General features: G+C 42.8%; 1 protein-coding gene and 1 pseudogene across 7 annotated transcripts; one reads left to right on the top strand and one right to left on the bottom strand.

Moving 5' to 3' along the window:
- Positions 1-2,290: 2,290 nt before the first annotated feature.
- Zfp275 (zinc finger protein 275) lies at positions 2,291-19,150 on the bottom strand. Of its 7 annotated transcripts, XM_039099527.2 has the most exons (7): positions 18,994-19,150; positions 16,799-16,874; positions 10,013-10,104; positions 9,456-9,570; positions 8,329-8,430; positions 8,009-8,109; positions 2,291-7,552 (listed from the first exon to the last, which is right to left on the bottom strand). In XM_039099527.2, the coding sequence occupies exons 2-7, from the start codon at positions 16,824-16,826 to the stop codon at positions 6,947-6,949; spliced, it is 1,044 nt and encodes a 347-aa protein (XP_038955455.1). In that variant the 5' UTR covers positions 16,827-16,874; positions 18,994-19,150; the 3' UTR covers positions 2,291-6,946. The 7 variants fall into 7 exon arrangements, with proteins under 7 accessions (XP_038955455.1, XP_038955452.1, XP_038955454.1 ...); XM_039099524.2 differs by having other exon boundaries at positions 2,291-8,109; positions 16,799-16,960; positions 18,994-19,139; NM_001106343.1 differs by having other exon boundaries at positions 2,406-8,109; positions 18,994-19,109.
- Positions 8,850-9,001, top strand: LOC120099540 (U2 spliceosomal RNA; annotated as a pseudogene).
- Positions 19,151-26,232: the final 7,082 nt, after the last annotated feature.

The following is a 26,232-nucleotide window of genomic DNA, read 5'->3' as shown; positions in this document are numbered from 1 at the left end:
CCTGACAACTGATTTTATTTTGGTTCAGAGAAGTTTTGCCTGGGACAGGTAGAGGCAGAAGCAGGGATGCCAATGAAGTTAAACTGACAGGAGTAGGAACAGGGCAGGGGTGGACCGGAAGCTCTTTAGGTGAAGTGTAAATTGTACCCACTTGACTTAATCAGGGGTTCTATTGCTCTGATGAAACATCACAACCAAAAAGCAAGTTGGGAGGAAAGGGTTTATTTGTCTTATACTTCCAGATCATAGTCCATCATTGCAGAAGTCAGGACAGGAACTCATGCAGGGCAGGAGTTGATGCAGAGGAGTGCCACTTACTGGCTTGAACTCTGGCTTGCTCCAACCTGCTTTTTCCTAGAATCTAGGACCACCAGCCCAAGGGTGGCACCACCCACAATGGTCTGAGCCCCTCCCCGCATTGATCACTAATTGAGAAAATGTCTTACAGCTGGATCTCTTGGGGGCATTTCCTCAACCAAGGCTCCTTTCTTTCTCATGACTCTAGCTTGTGTCAAGTTGACACACAAAACCACCCAGTACACCACTAAAGTATATAATAAATTCTAAAGGTTAAGTGAACACTTGTGTCTTATAATACTTTGTCTACAGAAAACCTCATCTCTCTTGCAGGAACCTTGCCATATGCATCTGCACAAAGCAGGCACCCAATAAATGTATATTGAATACAGGTCAGAAAAAAGATGAGAAACAAGGAAATCAGGGGATAGTTCTGGTACATATTGCCTCAAAAGTCTGGATTCATGTTATTGTGTGACTAGTACTTCGTTTTTCAGACAGGGTCTTGTTCTAGAGTTCAGGCTAGCCTGAACTTGAGATCCTTCTGCCTCTTGACTGCTGAGATTACATGTATGCAACACTAGAGGCTTTGCATTTTAAGGAAATGCATTTCCAGTGTATACCTGGAAATGTGGGGTGGATAGACTGAGACACAGATTCAGAGTCTTCAGGAAAATGGACCAGGAGACACTGAGGAAAGGAAGCTAAAATACACTATACAGTAAAGCAGAAGCCACTTTGTCTATGAGCCAGTTGTCTTTGCTTGGTGGGCCTCCAGCTCCAAGAAGGCCAAGGTAGACTAGGTGATGGAAACCTGGGACAGAAGGAAGAGAACAGTGTTTACACCAGCCCATAAAATGACAACCAGAAACTGCTGAGACTTCTCATGGTATCTCCAAGATATTTGGGTATTTGACTCTTCCACTAAAGACAAAGCCACAACATATATCCTTGCTACATCTGATGCCTTCTGTTTTGCTCTGGAGAAGTCGGAGATGGAGAAGCTACTAGGTTCATCAAGGAAGGGGCACTAGGAGAGGGAGAGAGGGAGGAAGATGAGGGGGGACAAAAAGAGAGACAGAGAGAGTTCTAGGCTGTGTACTCCCTCCCTCCCCAACTGCATGTCCAGGGTTGCTAGACATACTTATACACACTTAAGCTTGCTAGAATCATGCTTGTAAACACTTAAGGGAAAAATAGATGGAATTATTAGTAATACACAAACCCAAAAATGACAGTTTCATTTCTCACAACTGGCTTGCGAGCAGAAATAGCTAAGCTGGGTTTAGTGCAGAGGCACTGGGAAGCAGAGAATCAGGTAGCTGTTATGCCAGGCTCACGTAAATTTACTAAGAGTCACTGGCTGTGCTGATGGGATCCTAGAGGAAAGATGATTAGGCATCCCTGAGTCCTTGCAAGAATCTAAGGAAACAACTTCTTAGGGAGTCATGCTTCTTTTCTAAAGTATTGTTTTCCACTGGGTCTCCCATCCTCGAGTTTGTCTTCCCCCAACTGGGCAGCTGGCTTTGCATTTGAGACATTTGTATCCGATCTCATTTTTGAGGCAACGTTTATCAGAGAGAGGGTGCCACTGGCTGCCAACAGGACTTCCCACTGCTGTCTCTTCTCAGACTTAAGAGGTAGGCATACTCTCAAGTACCCAAAGCCATTTGCCACCTCATTCTCAGACTCGAACTGACAAGTCAAAATCTGGACTTTGACTTCCATCTCAGATTCAGAGGTGGGGAGCCAATCAGAGATGGAGAAAACAGTTTCTTGGCTACAGGTAAACCTCCCTCTCCCCCTACCATAGTGCTGCCTGTCCCCTCCAGGTGTCCAGTAAGTGCAAAGACCACCAATCTTAGCAGAGATCAAGCTGGCAGCTGAGCTCAGTACCAGAAGGGCAATTTTCTATGTGGAACTATCCCATGGTGAAGACAATGGGAGGAGTTGATAAACGAAGCACAGATAAAATGAGTCAAGGAAGACCTAGGCTATTTAACATATATTTATTGAAATCTACTAGATGCAAGGCACTGTGCTAGATTTGGTAGGGGATTAGACATGAAGGGCCACCCCTGTCTTCTAAGAGCTCACAATCTAATAGGTTGGGGAAGGCTGAAAAAAGGGGAGGAGAAGTCAAAACCACAAACAACTCTAGTGCAAGGCTAATTATAGTGAGTGCCATAAAACAGACAAGAGAATTAGACTGGGGAAGAACAAGAATGCCTCTAAAACAATACAAACTGGGGCAGGATGTAACTACTATTCTCAGAGATACACAAGTAGCACTGAGGATCATGTTCAAATATACCATTTCTATTTTTGAAACTAAGTACTCAAACCAATGTAATGTGAACTACAGAATGCAAGTACACTAGGAATAGAGGTGTCATCAATCCCCTAATCTAGCGGGTTTGCTGGAAATAGTAAAACACTTCCAAAACAGAATAGAATGGGCTACAATGAGCTCATGTTATGAGTCAAATGCTGTTCAGAAAAGGAACTACACTCATAAAGAAGATCATGGGTTAAACCCAGAAACTAAAAGGCATAGGTTTACACCCATCTTAGTGAACAGAGTACAGTACCACATTTAAACAGGTGTTCATGTCAATCAACTGGATTTAGGCCAGGAATTTTGGATGGGTAGAATGGGAGGAAAGCCAGCAATACAAATCTTCTCAGGAAGCAGCCCAACTGTCAAATGCAATTGGCTCTTGACAAATTTCAAAAAAGTACAGACCCATTCAAGTTGGCTAACGGCATGGCAGGGGGTGTCTATGCTGGGGACACACATAGACTGATGAAGACAGCTGCCAGCAATCCAGGAAGATACAGCCAAGCCTGTTATGGTGGGGCCCACGCAGCTCTGGGCAGAACATGTAGATCTCCTTGGTTCTACTTCCATGGGCAACTCCTTGAAATACCTTGTGCATCCCTCCATGCCTCCAATACCAACCAGACATCAGTTTCCTCTTTTGCATTTCACAGTCCTAAAAGGCCAAGTCTACCTTCTCTAATTAGGTCTGACTGCTGGTTGCTGCCTTTGGGTCAGGTGTCTGGGGTTGGTTTAATTAATGTGGTCCAGAAGTGAGGTGGCAAGTCACGTGGCACACAACAAGGCCACAGCCTAGAACTACAGGCAGGGCGGGTGTCATGCCACTTCAAGCACAAAATCAAGCACATAGAATGCAGTATCATGGGAGAAAGATGCTCACACGTCTTTCTGGTGATCTGGTGGGATTATTCTATTAATCCAAGAGTAGGCATGATACAACCAATTGATATAGTTAATCATAATAAGCAGCAAAATGGTAAACATTTGCTTTTTAAAAACTTCAGCAAGTATTCAAAAACTTGAATAAAAGTCACAGAGGACTTCTTTCTTAATATGGTAAAGGGATGGATCTCTATAGAGAGCCAGAATTTTATGTAATCCAGCTGCTCTCCACTCCCTTGCAAGAAGAATGTATGTGGTTAGAAAGAAAAGTACAATGAGGTAGATACACAAATGCATAGACAAGCACACACTGCAAGAAATGTTTGCATTGGACATAGACCATACACCTAGAGGATCCAAGGAAATCCACCCCTACATTACCCAAGGCAAAGGATCAAACTATGGGCCACACGTTAAAGCCACAACACTGACTGCATTTGGAGAGAGTAGGGATTTCGCTGCCAACACCGTTTAAAAGCTGATCTGACAACAATCATGGAAAAGACACCAATTTTTAGTGTTAACTCTGAAAAAGGATTTGTTCAAGAGAAAAAAATTACAGAATCCAAACTAGAAAAGAGTAGAAGAGGGTAGGAAGGGGTAGGAAGAGACGTCCTGCCCTAGCTGGGCAGTGACTACTCTCTGCTACCTGCCAAGTTAGTGTTACTCTAGACTTCAATAATATCTTTTGTCAACCTTGACAAATGATGAGTGACTGAGCAAGAAATGGCATTCTTTCAAGGTAAAGGTGCCAAGATTTGCCCCCTTGTGGATGTCAACATTTCTTACCCAATAATAGCTGTACAAAGCAGGTCCTAACAGCTCACAATGAGAAAAGTAATTAGAGAAAGAAGTGGGTTCAGACTGGCTCACAAGAAACCACCAGAACTGAGCCCACAGAGCAACAGGAGTTGCTATATAGCAACTGTTGTTGGCTTCTCTCCAGCATAGAGAAGGCCTACAGGGCCACTGTGGTGGCCTGGGGCTTTAGAGGGGCCCTTTTAACCAAGATCATAGAGGTCATTGTCAGTTAGATCTTGCTTCCCAGGATGGGGCTGGAAGCCCTTTCAGGCTGTGCCCCAAAGAAAGTCCAACACTCCTCACTAGGGGGCCAGAAGGGTACAGTTTCTGGTCCTGTAATATCCCTCAGGGCACAACTGGAAACTCAGGCCACAGCCCCGATGTGGCCACCTTCTTCAGCTGCTGTTTCTTCTGAGGGGGCTTGCCGGAAGCAATGGCCCAACTGCAGTGTGATCAGTTTCAATTTCTGTGCCACATGAACTGTCAGGTGGCTTCCTGTTCTCTGATCTTGTTTTATTGCCCTCTTGGGCATGGCTTCTCCAAGTCCTAGACCAGACCTGGTGCAACCAGCTTTTGTGGCATGGCAGGCAGGCTACTGGAAGAACAAAGCTCCATTTCTCTCCAGGCCTATATGTCATCCTTCTTAGATGTGACAGTAGGAAGTGATGCCAGAACACATGGGCAAGTTTCTCAATCTAGTTGCCCAAAGCAGAAGCCACAAAGTTGATCATTCTCATTTCAGAGTCACTTGTTTGGAGGAGAATGAAGGTTACATAACAGTACCAGTCAGGTCAGTCTTCTGTGTCTGAAATGTTTCTTACATGGAGCTGCTGCTCAGTCACTGAATCCAAAATAGTCAAGGCTCCTGAGAGCTTGAAGGATGGCTAGCTGCTGCCACACTGGGACCATTCTGTTGGTCTAGGGAAGCTGAGCCCTGCTGCTGGTAGCTGGGGCTGTACTGATGAGCAATCACAGAGCGCTCTGAGCAATGTATGGCAGACATAGTGGCCAGGTTGTATAGTCAAGTGCTGCCCACAGAGAGTCTGCATCTTAGATGTGGCTTGGGCCTGCCTCTCTGGCCCACTCTCATCCAACCTGCCCGCCTTGTATGGTCACTTTCTTGATGGGCGGGCAATTTAACTTTTCTTCTGTAAATAAATTCTCCAAGAAAAGGTTATCATATCTAAGTACTGAAGCAATTAAAATCACAGGTTAACAGACAAAAAAGAATTCAAGGATACGTAAAAAAACCTAAAACTTGCACAACAAAAATGTAATAAGGTACAAAAAAAGAAGCAATAAAAATTAGAAAATAAAATCACAATTGATATAGAAAGAACTACTATATAAAGTCAGTATTTCCAAGGTAACTTGATAACTAGTCAAAGGAGATGAACGAATAATTTGCATGCAAGAAAACAGAAATACTATGCATAAAAGATAAGACTAGCAGTCAGGAGGCCTGAGGGGTCCACCCCAGTTTCTGGTGCTAATGAGCTGTGTGACACCAACAAGTGACTTTAACCGAGTACATACACCTCCTTGCAGGCAGCATCCTTGTAGGAAAGGCACACTCCTTAGGAGAACCTTAGGAGGTAGGGATTGTGACTACTCCCCACTTCAAAGCTGCAAACGGAGGAAGTGCTGTAAGGATCTTCCAAGGAAGAGGTGTCATTTTACCTTTATGTCCTGAAGATGTCCCTTTCATTCAGGAGTGCTCTTACTGTCTTTTGAACAAAATGATACTGTGTGAGGACAAAGTTTGTTTTGGGTATTCATAGGGATTACTGGACTGAATTGTCTTAGCAAAATGAGGCAAAAAAAAAGTTTATCTTCGGCCCAGTAAGTTTTACTAGGAGTATGACCCAGGAGTGATGTCTGAAAAAATCACCACTTTAAATAGTGATGTTGTAGGTAGAGTGATAATTCAAAAACACGCAAAGAATGGTACTAATATTATGTTGTTATGGCTTGGGAGGAGACTTCTGGTGAAAGCCTCACCCAGGGATTGTCACAGTGCTACCATAGCTTAGATCACTCAAACAGGTTCCCATGCTGGTGAGGTCAAAAATGCACATCAAGACTTAGAAACAAAGGGAGGATAGTGAAAAAGGAGTATTTTCTAAATTAATATATTATTTCATAAATGTGATTTACAATGCATATGCATTGCTAAATTAATAAATTAAATATTATGGCATTTGAGCATTATATTTACATCCCTAAAATTTTATAAATTCAAGTACGCCAAAATCTTGGGGCAATTTTCCTTTCATATTGATGCCATTGAACAATGCTACATTTCTCTTAGAGACAGAGCTTGGAAAGGACCTCCCAGCTCCATACAAGACCCCCATTAGCAGACTTTTCTTCTCATTCTGGATGTAAAGACTGAAATACCTTGATGATACCTTCTGCCAGGAAAACTAGCCAATATATGTTCAAATGGTAAAAGTTATTCTCAATAGGTGTACTGGGAATCAGTGATATTTATAAATTGCTGGTGGCAGTATAAATCATTTCAACCTCTCACACAATAAAGTAGATAAGCGCTACAAAACTGTTCATCTCCTTTGACTGAGCCATAGCCTCTGCAGACACGTGCTATGGGACCCACGGCAGTGTTTACTCGTGATGGGAGGGCTGGTGTTTCTGCAGTGCTGAGCGCCTCTTGAACACTCGACCACACTCACTGCACTCGCAGCGTTTAGCCCCACTGTGGATCCGACGGTGGCGGCTCAGGCCTGAGCTCCTCCTGAAGGCCTTGCCACACTTGTCGCACTCATAGGGTTTCAGTCCGCTATGGATGCGCCTGTGCTTGATGAGGTCAGAAGGCCCTCGGAAAGCCTTGCTGCAGTCGCCGCACGCATAAGGCCGCTCACCACTGTGGATGCGCGTGTGCTCTAGAAGGCTGGAGCTCTGGCGGAAGGCCTTGCCGCACTGGTTGCACTCATAGGGCTTCTCACCGGTGTGGATCCTCCGGTGCTTGGTGAGCTCTGAGCTCCTCCGGAACAGCTTGCCGCAGTGAGGACACCCGTAGGGTTTGGCGCCGCTGTGGATGCGCTGGTGTTCTGCCAGGCCGTTGACACCACGGAAGGACTTGCCGCAGTCATCGCAGTCGAAGGGCAGGTGGCCCGTGTGCATCCGCTGGTGCTTGAGAAGTTCCTGGCGGTCCAGGAAATCCCTGCTGCACGCCTTGCACGCAAAGGGCTTTTCCGAAGTGTGAAGCTTCTGATGTCGAAAGAGGTGGGTGTTGGCTTTGAAGGACTGCCCACACTCCTCACAATCAAAGGGCTTCTCTCTGCTGTGCACCCTCAGGTGCTGACTAAGGCCTGCGTTCTTCTTAAACCTTTTCCCGCACTCCTCACACTCAAAGGGCTTCGCCTCCCTCTCCATTTGCTCCCTCTTTTCCAAGGCATCTTCCAGAGCCCAACTGGGGCCAGGCCGGGGCTGAGTGGCCACAGCTGCGTGGCTCTTCCTGTGCTCATTAAATTCTGACACCCCCCTGAAGACCTTCCTGCAATCGCCACACTCCCAGCCCTTCTCCTCACTGTGAACCCTCTGGTGCTGAACAAGGAGCACTTTAAGGCGGAAGGTGTCCCCACACTCTTTACATGCAAAATGGTGTTCTACGGGCAGATTTTGTGGGCTCCCTCCCCTTCCCCCAGAGTCCCCATTCTGTTTGACCTCAGAGCTGGGGTCATTGGCCCTCGGGGAACTCGTGGATGCCATCTCTTGCAGCTGGGCTTCTTCACCCATCTTCTGGTGGGAAGTCGCAGAGGTGCTTTCTACAATGGTAAAGTGTAAATGAGACACAACGGTATAGAGAGGGCCCAGGAAAATAATCCCCTCTCCCCCCAACTGCTGAGCACCAGGAAAGACCTTGAAGCCATCAGAGGCAAACACAGGAGAAAGGTGAGAGAGTCCTGAGTCTAATTTCAAAACTAAGAGCTCAGCAGCTGCCTTTAATCCTCTCCCAAATTTCCTCCTGTTTCCTTTATGCTCACCAGGGTGCTTATTGTGATCTGTGCTGAGGGATGGATCTGATACCAACAGAAGTTGTCCTTGTGACAGGTGAGATACCAAAGCCGGATTCACAACAGGAACTCCTGTTAGGAAGAAGAAGAAGGCAGCCACTGATGATGTCACTATGGAGGAACGGGGAAGAGCTGTCTATTACTGTATTATATAAGTCATATATGTAATTCAAATGTACTTCTCAAGGGCAAACTCCTTCTGGGGAACGTAGGAAGCAGGCTCTGGGTCCTCTTAGCAGAAGCTCCGGAAACATGGTAGGTAGCATCTTGGCCAGATGAATGTATCCCATTGCCCACTGAACATCATACTCTTTCCAAAGCTCTACAACTCTCAACAGTTCCTCCTTCTAAAAACTCCCTACCCCATGCAAACATGTGATAGATAAATAATTCTCAACAACGAGCCCTAATCAACTGGCCATAATATAATATAAATTCATACACACACACACATATATATATATATATGTGTATATATTGATAAAACTGATATGTTGTCTCAACCTTTTGGTTGAAATCAAATGTAGCATCTATTCTGATCAATTTAATGTGTGATATAATCTTTTTTTTTTTTTTTGGTTCTTTTTTTCGGAGCTGGGGACCGAACCCAGGGCCTTGCGCTTCCTAGGCAAGCGCTCTACCACTGAGCTAAATCCCCAACCCCGTGTGATATAATCTTAATCTAAATACAATATATTAAATTTTAAAAGTACTCTAAATTATCATAACAAGATTGCTCTAACTTCTATTTTTACAGTTATTTATTGTGTGCCTGGGTAAGCATGTTGTCCTCTGACTTCCACAACTTGCAGAAATTGATTGTCTCCTCCTACCTTATGGGTTCTGGGGACTGAAATTAGGTCAGTAGGTTCTGCGGCAAGCATCTTTTCATGCTCAGCCATTTAACGGACTACTATTCTAATTTCTTTCAAGTGAAAGGCTGGAATGGAGATCTTTCCATGCCATGAGGAGTTTGGGAACTGCTGTTGAGTGTTCTCAATAAGGAAGGGAAAAGTGAGGTGATAAGGGGTGGCCATGTATCTGCAAATCCATTTTCAGTAGGTGGTGAGTCTGAGAAGTTCTGGAGACATCCTTACCAATGGAGGTCACAGCCCGGGAATATGCCAGTGCCTGCTGCTCCGGACTCAGACTTAGACTCAGCCACTCCTGTTCTGTAAGGTGCCACGGTACAATATCAAATGACACCAAATCCTGAAAGAAATCATATTGATAGTCTTTTTACCTAATCTGTAATGAGGTAGGGTGGCACTAGTGATGCCAGGGGTAAGATATTAGGCCCTGAAGTATTCACATCTGTTTATGTTGCTAATATGGAGATCTAGCCACAATCTCATGGAGTCCTAGAAAGAAAACATGGTCACAAAAAAGGAGAGCTAGGTTGTCTGGCCCTGGGATTCCCACTGTCTTCCCAAAAGACACAGACTCAGCTCTCTTATGTACACAATGGGTATCATAAGCACACTGGGGATTCATTCCTTGGCAGCCTGTGGGAGAGAAGCAGAGGACAGGAAGGAAGGCAGTGGCAGGGTTCATACCCTGTTGCATGTCATGCTGGGGAAGAGGCAGAGGCTGAGGCCAAAATCAGGGAGCAGTGACAAAATCTCAAGCAAGGCAAGAGGAAAGCACAGCTCACCTGGGCCTCCGGCATCTCAAGAGGGACTGCCAGGACCTGGTTTCCTGGGGTTCCGTCTTGGGGAAGGGCAAGACCTTGGGGAGCAGGCGGAGCTAAGGAAAGTGAAAAAAGCTGTGAGTGACAACAGCCCTGTTTTTTGGTTCCCTGGGATGACATTAGTGATTTTCCTAGCTTTAAAAATCTTGCAGTCTTCTCTCTCAGGCTGACTGAATGACAAGGCAGCGCATAAGTATGCCTGAGAAAACATATCTGAAACAGTAGGAAAATAGACTGGAAAAGAATTAATATAGGCAGACCAGAAGGAGGCAAGATAAGACAAACAAATGCTAGTCCAGGCACAGTTGAAGACAGCTACAGAAAGCTGCTGGCAGGAAGAATAGCTGCAAGAGACTGGTTGACTATAGGGTTCCCTTAAAGTAAGCCTGGATGAGGTCAATATTCATACTACAGAGGGAGGAAGCACACTAAAGAGAGTAGCAGAGAAAATAACTCAGAAATGAGGTATCTTTTTTTGGATACCTAAAACTGATGGGGCAACTGAAAGGAGGAGAGGTCACAAGGAGCAGGAGCCTGGACTTCTTACACCAGTGGTAGAGCCTTTAAAAGCACACACTGATATAACACTGAGTCATTGGGTGAATACCATGAGGAACAACCCTCTTGAATGTTCTTCAACAAAATGGAAGGTTGGAAAAACAGCTGGAGAAAAATACTTCTAAGAAAAGCTCTTTAAATACTGTAATGATAAAGAAAAGATCTCAAGCGAGTGTGTGTGAATGTGTTACCTTTCCCTCCATATTGCAAAGTCTGTGAGCTATTGTAAGATCTTACCACAGACGTCTGTGCATTATAGGCCTCCCACTTCAGTGAGTTCAAAGAAAGAGCCACATAGTTCATGTTCTGATGTCAACTCAATTCAACTCACAATTAAGGGAAAAGGAAACATTTTAGTACTGGCTCAAGGACTACAAAAAACCTGGGACTCCAGAAAGACTTAAATATGTTATCTTAGAAGGGGTGAATGGAAATTCCTATGTATGGCCATGATGGAGTAACAAGGAACAGATTTAATATCTGCAAACAAGTTGCAAAGCTGTGCTCAATAAGTTTTTAATACTAGGACATTGGGAGCACAGGATCAAGACCCGCAGATAAATAAATGAGGTGAGTTCTATTAACTATTCAGTGTTCTACCTGGAGGTAATGTCCTCCAGATTGAGTGTGTAGGAAGGATGAAACCACACAGAGCTTAGCAACCTCATCAGAAGCTTCTAAGGCTAGCATTCTGGGTGGCAGACCAGATGGGCTGGAAGACCAGGTTTCAGAAAGCATAGTGCCTTGTAGGAAAAAGAAGTGAAAAAGAGATGCATAAGGTTTCCCTTGAATCTTTTCTGACTGCAAATATTGAGCGAAATGCCTAAGAACTGTAAGCTGAACAGTTCTTAGGACACATAGAGGTTAAGGAGATGTTCAAGGTCTGATCAACTCACATACAATCCTATGTTTCTCCCAGAACATTCAGAAGCCAACACAGAAGGAACATGGTTAGGAATAATGGCCTATTCTTAAAGCCCAAACTACAAAAGATCTGCCTTATAATATTTTAATTATAGGTTTCAAGGACATTAAACTGACCTATAAATAACTACTCATAACCCTCAAAGTCTAGACACTCAAGAATATAATCATTATGAGATCTACTTTCCAATAAAAAATTATTGAACTACCAAGAAATACAAAAAATGTGACTTACAGCAAAGAGAATTAGCTGCCAACAGGAGCATCCAGAAATGAGTAATATAACTTATAGATAAGGAAAATGGATTATTTAACTATGGTCCATTACTGAAGGAAAAATGGGGATACAAGGCAAAAATAGGATATGAAAAGAACCAAATGGAACTTCTGTAGATTAAATATATATAAGAATAAAATTTCACGGGGTACAATTAGATACTACAAGAAATAGTGGAAACATGAAGATATAGCAATAGAAGCTATCTAAAACAAAACCAGAAAAAAAGCTAACATAAATTTCTGAAAATGATAAGAGGAATATCTTAAAAGTAGCTGGAGGGAAGAAATGTTGGGAAAGAAAGAAAATAATTAACTATTGTAATAAAAGACTGTCAACCAAGAATTCTGTAGTCAGAAAAAAATGTATCAAAAATGGAGAATAAATGAACATTCAAAAATGAAGGATAGATGAATATTTTGGACAAACGCTGGCATTTAGACAACTTACCCATAAATTATACCAAAGTTAACATTCAGATGGAAGGACTTAGAGTTACATAAAGAGACATGACACTTTCAACTTCTGCATTTCAATTTTTTTGAAAATTTAGGTGAGCATTTCAAGAATAAGCAGTAGCTAAACATATGAACATGTGTTTTTAATCAAGCTCCCCAAGACTGTGCTGAATGCTAATATTCCAAAAGAAGAAAAGGGGAAAAGAAGATATGGGACAAATGGAAATAAATAGTAGGATGGCAAATTTAAACTCTATCATACAAATACTTACAGTAAATATAATGGACCGAGTACTTTCAAATCAGAAGGTAGAGACTGTTAGATTGTATTAAAACAGAAGACTATGGGCTGTGGAGATGGCTCAGCGGTTAAGAGCACCGACTGCTCTTCCAGAGGTCCTGAGTTCAAATCCCAGCAACCACATGGTGGCTCACAACCATCTGTAATGGGATCTGATGCCCTCTTCTGGTGTGTCTGAAGATAGTGACAGTGTAATCATAATATATAATAAATAAAATATTTAAAAAAAAACAGAAGACTATGTACTGTCTAAAAACAGTGCTAAGGATACAGACATTTTAAAAGTAAAAACACAGAAAATAGTATACTGTAACCAATATACTGAAAAAGTATATGCAGGGTGAGTGACCAAGGTGGGTCACAGTTCTCAAGTTTCTAGTGCAAGGTCCTAGAACTCAATGCAAGAGAAAACCTTGAAGGTTTCAGCATAAAAAAACAATAGGTGGCCAGACTAAGATAACATTTCAGCAGATTACAAAATTGCAAATTTTTGGGGTTGGGGATTTAGCTCAGTGGTAGAGCGCTTGCCTATCAAGCGCAAGGCCCTGGGTTCAGTCCCCAGCTCCGAAAAAAAGAAAAGAAAAAAAAATTGCAATTTTTTTTTCAGAAGAAACAGGTAGGGGTAATATTTGATTGAAAATTCAAAGAGGGGAATAAGAGAGGAGAAAATATATACACATATAGTTACATTTTCATAGAAAGAAGGAAAATGCTGAGAGTGACCAGTAGCTAGAATAAATATACTAATTCAACGCTTGTGAGACACAAGGAAAGAGACAAGATCTGAAAAGGACTACTTTTTTTAAATTCATTTTTAGACACCAAGCTGAATTTCACTAGTTTCAAAAAAGGTGCCAATTTTAGATAACTTTGGTAGGCAAACCTGTGATCAGACAGATGCTTAGCATGCCAGAGAACAGGGCTGAGACCAAGGAAATGGCAGGAGAATGGCTCTTGAGGTCAGATAAAATGACCAGTATTTCTTGGCATACCCATATGGGAAAAATAGACAAAGAGAAAGGATCAATGGTAATCTATAGGCAGTCTGTGAAGAGGAGTGACCAGAAAGTCTAAGTACAGATTTCTTGAAGGTATGGATAGAAGGTTTAATGTGACTCTAAAGTCCTGGAAAGCCCTTCTACCCATTTTTAGCTAATTGTTTAGCAAAAGGGCTTCTTCTCCAAATGTGTGAGGTCATCTCCAGTTATTCAGTGGACAAAGCAGGGCTCCTCTGGCTTAATGCTTCTTGCTAGGCATTCAATGCCTAGTTTGATTTTGGCTTCCTATACAAACACAATGAACTGGTCATAAACTTATTACATGATTTTGTTTTTAAAACAATTCACTTCCAATTGACATTGATTTTACCGAATGAGATGGAGAGAGAGAGACATCACATCACATATACACTTCTGGAAAAAGATGGTCTATTATAAGCCTTTTCTTGCCTACACATAATTGTATAGCCTACTTCTATCAATCACCCCAACACACCGACCTTCATGCAGATATAAGATGCCAAGGCTATGGCCCTCAAAGCCCATAGACCTGCCAAGAACATTATCTCTTATTGCAGGAGGTTCCTTCTAATAATTCTGGCGTAAACTCAAATGTCACTTCCTTACAACCTTTATTCTCCAGCCCTGGCAGTTTAATCCAAACTAATGAAAAATTCTCTTTTGAAGTTGCTTTTCTCAGAAAAAATCTGATCCAACAGGATAGGACCTTCTTTCCACAGGTTACCCCTATGTATGTATGTAGCAGATACTGGTACCATATAGGACATGATGTAGTGTGGAACAACTGATTAGTGTAAGCAGGTGGTGTGTTGAATGGAGCAAGTTTCCTTTTATGGAGCACACGGGATGAACACTTGGAGTTGCTTGTCACATGTCACTATCACAATTAGAACTGGTTGTTATCACCACTGTTTTCTATAAAATAATGTACGATCCCCAGTATCCAGGCCAGAACCAAAAGATAGTGGCCACTGTGTAGGCTTCATGGAATGGACATATGTTTGGAAGCTACCTTTACATCATACCATCAACATGCCATTTCAGAGCATCACTACATAAATACATGCATATTTTCCTGTCTCTTACACACACGCACGCGCACACACACACACACACACACACACACACACACACACACGCACGCACGCATGCATGTGTGCACAGAGGTCTTCCATATCATCCACCTTTAATGGAACAAATCCCACTGAAGTGTTTTTTCTTAATTGGGATGATTAACTGTTAAAAGTACTGAAACTACAATCCCCAAAGACTTGATAATTATCCTTCCTATTGAGCAATAGGAGTGGCCTTTCCTATACTAGTTCACCCCAGGGATTTGGCTTGAGAGCACTTTAGGTCCTGCTGGCTACGTGATGGCCACCCACAGTAACAGAGCCCTTGAATACACAGACAATTTAGAAGGTACTCATGAAAAGAAGAGGGGAAAAAGTAGGTCCTGTTTTCACAAAGGAAACTCTGCCCAATTAGCTAAGTATAGGAAAATCATTCAAAATGTTACTACACATGAATCCCACTGTGGTTAAAAATAAAACTACCATCGATCCTGAAGACAATTGGATCACTTAACCTCTGTGTTGTACAATTATTCTACTTTAAAATGGTGGAATTAACCTAGAAAAGAAGCTGGATGCTATGACAATAGTGCCAATTGCAGGTGAAGTGGATCTTTGGAAATGAAAGTCAAAGCAATTCCATACAGAACATGAAAGTCATTGTAGTGCACCCAAAGGACACAGACTGTAATGTAATCTTGAACATAAGTCACTTTCATTTAGGACAGAAAAGCATAGCCTGAATCCTAAAGATTTTCCCACAGTATACTACTACCGCTAACTGAGAAAGAAAGCTAAGAGAACCAGACCATTGCAGGAAAACAAACCTTCAACTTTTAAGGCAAACAATGGTCTTTCTTTATATGGAAAACAAAGGCTCAGAGTATCCATTCCCAGAGCACAAAGGCTTCATCAGGGTTAACTGTGAATTTCATATTGGGCCTTGCCAAGTTCACATATGTTGCAGCTGTTTAATAAACATCTGCTGTTAGAATACATGTGCAGCAGTCGTGTCAATTGCAAGACTGGGTAAGTATGAATTTTAAAACACCAGAGCTCATGTGTTGAGCAAATCTTCCTGCTTCAGAACAATATGTAACTTTTTAAATGAATTAACATATAGTTATTGAGACTTCTCACACGTGTTTCCTGCAATACTAGTTGTAGAATCATCCTATCTCCATCAACATATAAATAAAATATGGTATCCAGTCACAATAGAGTTCAAACTGAGCAACTTATTTGAATTTACTTCATGGAATAATAAACACTAAGAAACCCAGTATTTTATTTTTTCCCTGAAAGAACAGAAATTGAGAGCTGAATTCAACAGACATAAAATAACCTATACCATAAAAATAGGAAATAATTTGGTGTCCTTTGTACTTCCTTAGATGGGCATTATCTTTCTGCGGCAGCAGGGGAGGAAGAGATAGCAATACCACTCAAATAAGACTCATCTGGAAGTTTCCAGAAGCTTCTACGGGTGCTTCAAACACCTAGATTGCCTCAAGTATTGAAATGAGAATGTGCAGTAGGAATATCTTCAGGACATGCACTCGTTTAGGTTTTATCATCAACTTGACACAAACCTAGAGTCACCTAAGAAGAGGATCATTAATTGAAGAATGGTCTCAATAAAAATGTCCTGTGGCTATGTTGAAGAGACATTTTCTTAGTTGATGGTTGATGTTGGAGACCATCTTTAGCACGAGGGCTAAGCAGTGAACCAGAGAGCAAGTCTGTAAGCAGTGCTCCTCCATGCTTCTTGCCCTGGCTTACCTCAATGATGGATTATGACTGCGAAGAGTTAAGCACATAAACCCATTTCTCCCTTACTTGATTTTGCTCAGGGTGTTTTATCATACCAACAGAAAACCAAACTGCAACAGATCACAAAGATAGTGCTGTTCAGTCCCCTTTAGTGCCAGAGTAAATGTGCTTCAAGTTTACAAACTCTCAAAAGGGATCTTGTCCTAAAATTGTCAGAACTGTTTCTGGGCAGGTAGTTCAGCAACATTAGCATACATGAACTTCCAGAACTCAAATACTTCTTCACTATCTTGTACCCCACACATGGGCCTTCCAGCAGCACAGCAGATTTACCACCTTCAGACAGGCTATAAACACTCAGACTTACCTAAAAATGACACACAGGGATGACTCATCTCGTTTAGAACAGTTCCAAGAGATTAGTCCTGTGGAGAATTTCTAACCTGTTGGATTGAAATAAGTTGGGTGAACAGAAGCAGCTCATACGTGTACCTTCCAGGAACCTGTCCTGCTCATACTGAGTTGAATCCTGAGAATCAAGGGCAAGACAAGCTGTGTAATTAAAATGGTACTTCCAAGGTCTGGATATGCCTTAGTAAGTCAAGGGTACATATACTGAGATGACCCTGGGAACACAGGTGTACCTGCTCTTTATGTTCCCAAATGAACCTGGCATACCAAAAGGTGAGCAAGAGGCCCATGGGCCCATCTTGTACTGTGAAATCTGGCTACTACTCAAAAGTGTAGAATCCTAAAAGACCAAAAGGGATGACTGTCTTACCAGGAAAGTCTGTTTCTCTTGGAATATTTGTGTCAGTGTGCATTTTTTTTCTGTATGTGTGGGTGGGAAGGCATCTGTTTTCTCAGTTTTGCCTGGGCACCTATCTCTGTTGAAGTTTCCCTCTTTATTTCATTCTATAAAAAGCCAGAAAGTAGACCAGAAGGGGATTTTATATTGTTTGTTATGTTTAATTGAGGAAAGGTTTATGTTCCCATTTCTCCAATACACAGTGACATCTTTCTAAAAATCAAAATAAAATTTAAGTATAGAATCATGGAGGTACACCATCTGGATATAAAAGATTCTAAACTGAGAGTATGGTGAGATGCTATGAAGCTGCCCTGAGCCATCTAAAGGGCTCAGATAGTTATAGAAGGGCTGGATCACTGTTAGAAACCGAGCTAATGATTCAGTGAAAATTCTAGTGGTAGAACCACAGGTCTGGGTACCTGTTACAGAACTGCTCTCTTTCAACATGCAGACATTGGACCTGTTTAGAATTTGGATGTTCCCCCACACCTCATATCAGACAGCTTTCCTACTCAGGAACTTCCTTCTGAGGCTATGCTGGTTGTCAGACTTCTGACAAGAGAACTCAAAACTATTTAGCCGATTTTTCCAAGGTGTCTGTCATCAACAGAAGGCTAGAAATCACTGCTCTATGGCATTCTAAATACAGATTCAAGACCACTTTAGGGCAATGGACAGACTGTGTCAGACACTGTGAATGTTGTTTCTATAGCAAAGTCCAATGGGAGAAGAGGTAAGGTACGTAGTCCTACCCAGGAGAGGTACTATTCCACTAGTCCCATCTGAAATTTTCTCCTAAAGGAAAATGTAGAGATTGAGGTTTAAGAGGAAATGTTCCACTGACCAAGGAGACTGGAGAGGGCTGCCTGCCTCTGAGTCCAAGGCTGGCTAGAGGGTGTCAGCTGGCAAAGGGTGAGCCCTCTGGGAAGAGAGCCAGGAATGGGGGTGGGGACACTGAAAAGGACCATGGGCTTTGGGCAGCAGGCAAGTGGGAGTATGCATGTGTGTAAAAAAGACATGTAATTAATCACCCAAATATAGACTGGAGGAACCAGCAAAGGAGTTTAGAAGGGGGCAATGGAGTGGTGCCAGAAAATGTGGTTCCCAGGAGGGCCATGGTAGAATGCCTCTTCATCTGGCAAGAATTCCCTTCTGCACTCCCAAATTTCTGCCCTAAGAAACGGTACCTGCTCCCTGCTCCCTGCTCCCGTGCAGTCACTGCTCAAATGGAAAGGTAGATCCCCTTCCCCCACCCCCAAGCCAGAACCTTCTTCAGGGCCCCAGAGGTCCAACCCCTCCCCCATACTAGGGGGAAAGTCCCTTCAGCCCTTATGGTAGCCCTAAGGCCTCCGTGTCACTGGGGGCTGTGTGTGTGAGTCCATCCCCAGCTCCTGACCTGTTCCCAGTCCTTAGCATCCTCCAAAGAGCAACACAGGCCTCAACACATCCGCGATTCCCGCCTTGGACTGTTGCCCGCAGCCCTGCATGAGAAGGCCTCAGGGCCTCGCCATGCCCACCCACCACTAGAGACCTTTCCCTTTTGACCCCTGGTTTGCTCCAAGGCCCAGCAACATGCCTTTCTACAAAACGCCCCCTTCCCCGTAAATTCTCTCGAGGTCCACGCACTCACACAGGCCTCCCAGCACAGCCTCCTGCCGCCCCACAAGCTCTCTCGGCCACATATCCTTGCTCACGCGCACAATCTCAAGATCACTCGAGCTGCACATCCCTCCCACAGTCCGTACGCTCACCCGGCCCACGGCGCCTGACTCTGTGCCCTCACAGAAGAAGAGCGGCGCGGTGTAAGCAGGCCCGGCGTGGCAGGAAGCGCCACGGAGCCGCCTGCGCCTGGCGGAGCCCTGTAGCCCAGCAGCGCGTTTCCGGAGCCGGGGGCGCCGCCTGGGGTACTGAGATCGAAGCCCCGCCTCGGCCCCGGTCCCGCCCGGCCTGTTGGCTGCGATTGGCCTGAGAGGGGGGTGGGACAGAAGGGGGCATGTCTGGGGCGGGGTGAGGAGAGGAGGTGGGCTAGATGAGACTAGGGAGTAAAACTCAAGGATCCTAGGAGATGAGCTTGGAACAAATGTAAAACGAATAATGAATAAATAAATGGGCAAAATGGTTAGTGGTGGAGACAATGAAGAAACTGGCAAGGCCAGGGCCTTCAGAATGATGGTTGAGCTGGAGAAGGGCACTCAAGAGGAGTGCAGGTATCCAATTCCCTTCATAAAGTCATGCATGAGCCCTCTCTGTGCCAGACTCTAAGAATACAACTGTGAACAAAGCTAGACCCTCATGCCTATCTTAAGAGCCACACATCAGGCACCGCAGAGTTCCTGTAAGAGTACTGTATGCGTACTAGGGACCACACAGCAATAAATAAACAGTAACCCGAATTTCAGAATAGCAGTTCATACCACAAATCCCAAAACAAGTGTCTTTGTTCAGAGGTGCTGTAAGCACCTGTCAGTTCAAGATGACTTTTGGGACTCAACTTCACTGCTTTTCATTTGTGCATCCTTGGCGACACAAGTAACTTCTTTCTTAAATATACTGACTGGTTTCCCGAGGGAGGCACTAATAACCAAAGAACAATACAAGCCACCACCAGAAGTTCACCCAGCATCCATCCAGGTGATGTTAGGAATGACCGGATGTGTGTGTGTGTGTCTGTGAAACGTCAGCATCTGTGGACAAAAGCAACACCAAAGGTAAATACCTATAATTTTGACATATCCAGCATAAGAAAAGAAAGTCAAGTGCTGGAGAGATAGCTTGGCTGGTAGAGTGCTTGTCTTGCAAACCTGAGGACCTGAGTTCACTTCTCAGTGCCCATGTCAAAAACCAATGAAGTGTCCATGAAGTCCTTGAGTGTAGTCTCAGTACTAGAGAAGTGGAGGTAAGTGAGCTGGACAGCCAGCCAGACTAGCCTGTGTGATGATCTCCGGGCCCCTGAGAGATTCTGCTTAAAAGAGCCATGGATGACACCTGTTATTCTCCTCTGGCCTCCACAAGAGCGTGCACACGTGCACGCGCGCACACACAGACACATGTATATACTGAAACATGCAAATATAGACACATACAGACATGGACACACACGGAGGGAGTTCTAGAGTACAGGGAAGAAGGGAAAAGAAGTTCTAGCAATAATGAACATAATGTACTTTCTATTCTTGTCAGATAGATAACATCTTTCTTATTTTCTCCCTATATCTTATTATGAAAGCGCTGCAACATACTGAACATTAGAAAGCTGGTGCCTACATACCAATCTTTAATCTAGTACAATAGCATTATGTTGCATGTGCTGGACTCTATGCTTGTCTTTATTTTACTGATGTGTTTCAAATAAGATGTAATTAGTACACTTCACTACTAAGTATTTCATCAAGTGTATCATTAACTAGAGGTCCACTTTTGTGCTGTCCTTTTATTATTTTTTGAGGCAAAATTTGCTTTCAGTGAAATGTGCAAATTTATATGGTAAGTTTTGACAGATACCTTTCCTAAACCCCTATCCAGACACAAACCATTATGAGAAGTCTGGAAATTTCCCATTCCTATTCCACACATCCTATTCCACGGGAAGTCACTATTCTAAAATTTATCACTATAGCCAGCCTATTTAAGTAATTCCTATTGTACATGAATGGAACATATAATATGTACTGTTTTCTACTACTCTGTGTCTGAATTCTTTACTCTGATACTTTTGAGATTCCTCTATATTGTAGAAAATATATTTCCTTTCCTATCATTGCTGAGTCATTTGTCATTGTACTTTATCATGTGGGCTGTTTCCATTTGGGATTGTTATTTACTATATGAATAATTGTGTATGATTTTTGAGGGAACATACGCTTTTATTTTTTTTCTGGAGTAAAAATATGGAAGGGAGAATTTTCCACGTCAGAGGGTAGTTGTATGTGTTATTAGCAACTGCCAGAATGTTTTTCAAAGTGGATACACAATTGAGACTCCTACCAGAAACGTGTGAGAGTTCATTTTCATCCTCATCCCCATCAACATTTGTGTTGCCAGCCTTTATTTTTATCCATTCAAGTGGGTGTGAAGTGATTTCTGTGATCATTTCCTTGATGACTAATTACATTAAATATGTTTTATGTTTGAAGTGCTTATTACTGTACCTTTGTAATGTGGCTGCTCAAATCATTTGCCTAACTACACAGTTCTCTCTCTCTCTCTCTCTCTCTCTCTCTCTCTCTCTCTCAGTGTGTGTGTGTGTGTGTGTGTGTGTGTGTGTGTGTGTGTGTGTGTGTTTGAAAATAAAACCATATATGCTGGAATTTGACATGCAATAAATTGCATGTTTAAACTATGGTAATTGAACTGTGATTAAAGCACCATAATTCAGTAAGGTTTCATAAACATGCATGCAACTACGAAGTCTTCACTTAAATGAAGTCAATAGTATATCTATTATCCTCAAAGTTTCATCAGCTCCTGCTAATCTCTTTCTCCGCCTCCCATATGGCCAGGTAGCCAATGATTTGCTTAGTCTTCCCAGAGTTGTTTGTACTTCCTAGACTTGTACATTGCACCCTGTTTGGCGGCTTTCAGTCAACAATGTGGTGTTATTCTTTTTCTGTTGTATATCTACAATAAAAAGTCCAGAAATTGTCAATCTGATCATATTAAGAAGTGAGAATCTTAAGAGATGCTACATGATGCAGAGATGTTTGTTTGTTTGTTGCTATGTTTTCTTGCTATCATCTCCAATAAAATATTGAACAAGAGGTATGAGAGTAGACATCTTGATTTTAGAAAGAAAATACCCACTTTGTGATCTTAGGCATGACATGACTTAAGGGTTTGTCACAGATATTCATTGTCATGTTAAGAAATTTACCATCTTGTTTTCTGGGAGTTTAAAATAATTCTTTAAAAAAAATCTGTAATGGATGTTGGACTTTCTCAAATATTTGTTGTAACTACTGAGTTAATAAACCAGTTCTTCCTTTACTTATTTGTTAATAAATTTAATTACATCTTGACTTGTATTTCCTTGGGCAACTCTTGTCATGGTGTGCAATACTTTAACATTTTTAAAGTCGCATTGCTAAAATAATTTTTAGGATGTTTTATGTATGAGTTCATAAACCATATTGATTTATAGTTCTCTTTTTCATTTTATGAGATAGAATCTCACTACCAAGACTACAAAAAAAGAATAGCAAAGTAAATGCAAAATAAGTAAGTACCAGGAAGGAGGTATGAGAGACAAGAGCAGAGATCAATGAACTAGAGAAAGACAGACTGGGGAGAAAATAAGTAAGTGATATATATCTTCAAAAATAACATATTTATAACTCTTGGAAGGTTAAATAATGAAAAGGTGATCTATGTAATCATTGATATCAGAAATGAAAAAAAAATATTACCACAGATCATTTAGGTATTAAGAGAAGAAAGAGGGTATATAATGGGCAGCTTCCACCAATCATTTAAGAAATTAGATAAAATAGACAAAAGCCAATTTTCCAAACCCAGAAGCATAACAAAATAAAATATGAATAGCTTTAGAATTTGTAAATAAACTTGATTTTCTGTTAGAAAACCTTTCTAAAGGGTTTGAAGTAGTGAGAATTCTGGAATTTTGGTTTCTTTAAGAAACACAAAACTATGGGATATAGGGCTGCTTCAGATTGTCCATAGCAGCTGACTGATTTGCCTCATGCTCTAACAGTGGCATGGTTTTGCCAGCTGTAGTTAGTTTCTGTGATTGTGTGACATTTCAAATTCTGGGAACATTTCAAAGGGTATATAAATGCTAGGGGCCTTAGAGGTGGGATTGGTGGTTGGTGGTCTTTGCAGGAGGTGGGGGGGTTGCAGTTAATAGTCGTGCTCAAAGAAGAAACAAGAATTAGATTCAAATCTATATCTATATCTCTATGTCTCTATCTCTATATCTATATCTAATCTTCTTCTTTCTTCCTACCTGGTGATAGGAGGTAAAACGTGAAGGGACTAATGGATGGGAAAAGAACAACCCACAAAGTAGCAAAGACCAGTTACAGTCTAGGGAGCTAGCTCAGAGGGTAAAAGCACTTACTGTCTGTGGTGACTATTCTTGGCTGTCAACTTGAGTACATCTGGAATTAACTAAAACTCAAATGTCTGGGCATGCCTGAGAGGGATTTTTTCTTCTTTTTTCTTTTTATTAATTAATTTACATTACATCTCTATCACAGCTTCCCCTCCCTCTTCTCTTCCCAGTTCCTTCCTCTCATGTCCCCTTACCCCATCCTCCCTCCCTTTTCTTCTCAGAGAAGGAGAGGCCTCCCATGGATATCAACCTGCCTTGGCATATCAAGTTGCAGTATGGCTAGGCTTTGTGGCTAGACAAGGCAGCTACCTTAGGGGAAAGGGATCCAAACGCAGGCAAGAGAGTCAGAGACAGTCGTGCTGTTAGGAGGCAAGTTGTTGTTTTTTTTAATTAAATAATTTGAAGTGGGAAGACCACTTCTAATCTATATCTTTGAGGTAGGGAGAGGCACCTTTAATCTCTAGGCCATGCTTTCTGTTGGCAGCCTGTTTAAAGGACAAAATAGAAACTCAATCTCTTTGTTGTCTCTCTGGCTGGCAAGTCTATTCCTTTACTGGCATAGAGCCTACTTCTTCAGGATTCCATTATATGCTGAAGACCAGCTGAGATATCCAGCACTGTTGACTGAGCAACTACTGGATTCTTGGATCTTCCCTTAGTATTGTTGGGCTATCAGGACCAAGGAAGAAGGTGAAGAGTGACCCAGCTTTGTCTGACTCAAGGCCAGAACTTTTCTTGGATTTGGTGACTGACTAGGAGGTTGCAGGCTATGTATGTAGTGTGAAGGACTGTGATGAGGAGCACAGTCAGTCCCTTTGTTGTGTTGATTTGTCCTAAAGAGGACAGGCTGTGAGTGCTGTATGGCATGGGAGACCTGGTGTCTTTTCTCTTGCCCATTATTTGCCACAATTATGAAGTGGAAGGTATTTAAATGTACTTGTTGCTCCTGGCAGCTCCAACCCTTGCCACATCAAGCCCTTACAACACAGATCATGTCCCTAGGGCAACAATGACACCTTCTTCTATCTAGTTCTGTGCGCTGTTCAGAAAAACATCACCCAAGGTAACTAAGATGGTTACAGTTCTCTACCCCTAGCTTAGACACTCATTTGGCCCCAGCTTGGAAAGGTCTGAAAGGCTCCTGGACTTTAGGAACACTCTGAGATCTGTTCCAGAGCTTTGGAGCCTGACTCTCCTGGTTGTCACTGAAGTATCATCAAAATTAGAGAAAATGAGTGGATAGCTGGGATCTTTGCATGGGTAGGACCCCTATAACTGCAGATAGGTTGGGATGAGATGACATCATTATAGGAGGGGTTTCAGTCTAAGACCTGTGAGAAAGGGAGGTAGGGGACACCTAGAGATCTAGGTGGATGTGCTCTGCTTACAAAGATACTGATGAACTGGGAGAGTGAGAGACTCCTTTTTTTTTTTTAAATAGGGTACTCTATGGAGACTCTGGGTAAAAGTGTGTGTGTGTGGGGAGCATACTCAGGTTGTAGAAATGATAACAAAAATCAGAGTATTCAGATCTTGATCCAGAAGATAAGTACTCTTAGAGAGTTGGCTATGGACGGATTCTGGACTTGGGGTGGAAAGGGTTGTTGGAAAGGATACCTGACTACAGGGGTGATTGCAGATGATTATAGGAGGAAGACATACATTAACAGTTGCTGCCTGGTAGAGCAATGCCATCAGCCCAGGTGAATGGTGATATCTCCAAACAGAAAGTGAAATTGTTGAGGGTCTCTGTTTATTATCCATGAGAGGGATTGGTGGGAGACAACAGTATTAATGCTAGAGAAGAAGGAAGGGCCCCTTGTTGCTACAGTGGTTTCATTAGAGGACCACAGGATTCCAGCTGTATGTATAGGGGAGAGGTGCTGGATTGCCTGACACTAACATGTCTTTCTGTTTTGTTTTATTTTGTTTTTGTTTTTCACTCCCAGGCTGAGGAAGAGACTAGTGCAATCAGACACACCCCTGTCTGGTCATGTTACCTCCTAAGTTCACTGCTATGGCACTGGCGATTCTGCAGGACTGGTGTGGGTGGATGGGTGTCAATGCCCAGCGCTCACTGCTTATCCTGGGCATCCCCGATGACTGTGGTGAAGAAGAATTTCAGGAGGCAGTGCAGGCTGCCCTCAGGCCCCTGGGCAGGTACCGAGTGCTTGGCAAAGTCTTCAGAAAGGAGATTGGGGCAAAGGTCGCTTTGGTTGAATTCGCTGACAATTTAAACCAAAGTTTGATCCCCCAACAAATACCAAATAATAGGGGGTCCTGGAGTGTGATCTTCCTTCCTCCAGTCCCTGAAGTTGAGTCACAGGATACATTCAGTTTCCCTGCACAGGCTCATGGGCAAGCTTTGGAAGGGGCTTCAGGTGGGGTAGGAGTTTCAGGTAGGTCAGGAACTTCAGTTGGGGAAGGACATGTAGATGAGATAGGAGCTGTGGGTGAGGCAGGAGGAACAGCTGAGGAAGGAGCTGCAGATGAGGCAAGAGTGTCTTGCAAGGAGGGAGCAGGTAATGCAGGAGGAAGAGTAGCAACGTGCCTAAAGGAGAACTAGTCACATGGTTTTGTTGGAATCTGGCCACACAGGATGTAAGGAATGATCCCAGTTGTGTCAGGACAGAGAACAAAGGGATGGTGGGAGATTTGGTGGCGCTGAGAAGATATTATATCAAGTGTCTGCAGAAAGGAGAAAAGGGATGATCAGAGAGTGTGGCCCTTTGAATATGCACCCCATAGATGCATGTGTTTGAATGCTTGTTGGAAGAATTGTGTCACTGTGGGTGTGGGCTTAAGGTCTCCTATGCTTAAGTTCCACCCAGTGGGGAAGCTCCAGTGTCTTGTCTGCCTACCTGTTGCCATGTTTCTTGCCATGACAATAATGGATTAAACCTTGGAAACTGTAAGCCAACCC

Source organism: Rattus norvegicus, chromosome X (genome assembly GCF_036323735.1).
Source record: "Rattus norvegicus strain BN/NHsdMcwi chromosome X, GRCr8, whole genome shotgun sequence".
Lineage (NCBI taxonomy): Eukaryota > Metazoa > Chordata > Mammalia > Rodentia > Muridae > Rattus > Rattus norvegicus.
This window is presented reverse-complemented; position numbering and strand designations above follow the sequence as displayed.

Bases quoted from the DNA above. Each gene is read 5' to 3' on its own strand.
- Zfp275 (XM_039099524.2), bottom strand. From the start codon at position 16,826: ATGAGTCATCCCTGTGTGTCATTTTTAG. The intron at 9,571-10,012 runs GTGAGCTGTGCT...GATTTCTTTCAG, and splicing joins TTGAGATGCCGGAGGCCCAG to GATTTGGTGTCATTTGATAT. The intron at 8,110-8,328 runs GTGAGCATAAAG...TTACCATTGTAG, and splicing joins AGATCACAATAAGCACCCTG to AAAGCACCTCTGCGACTTCC.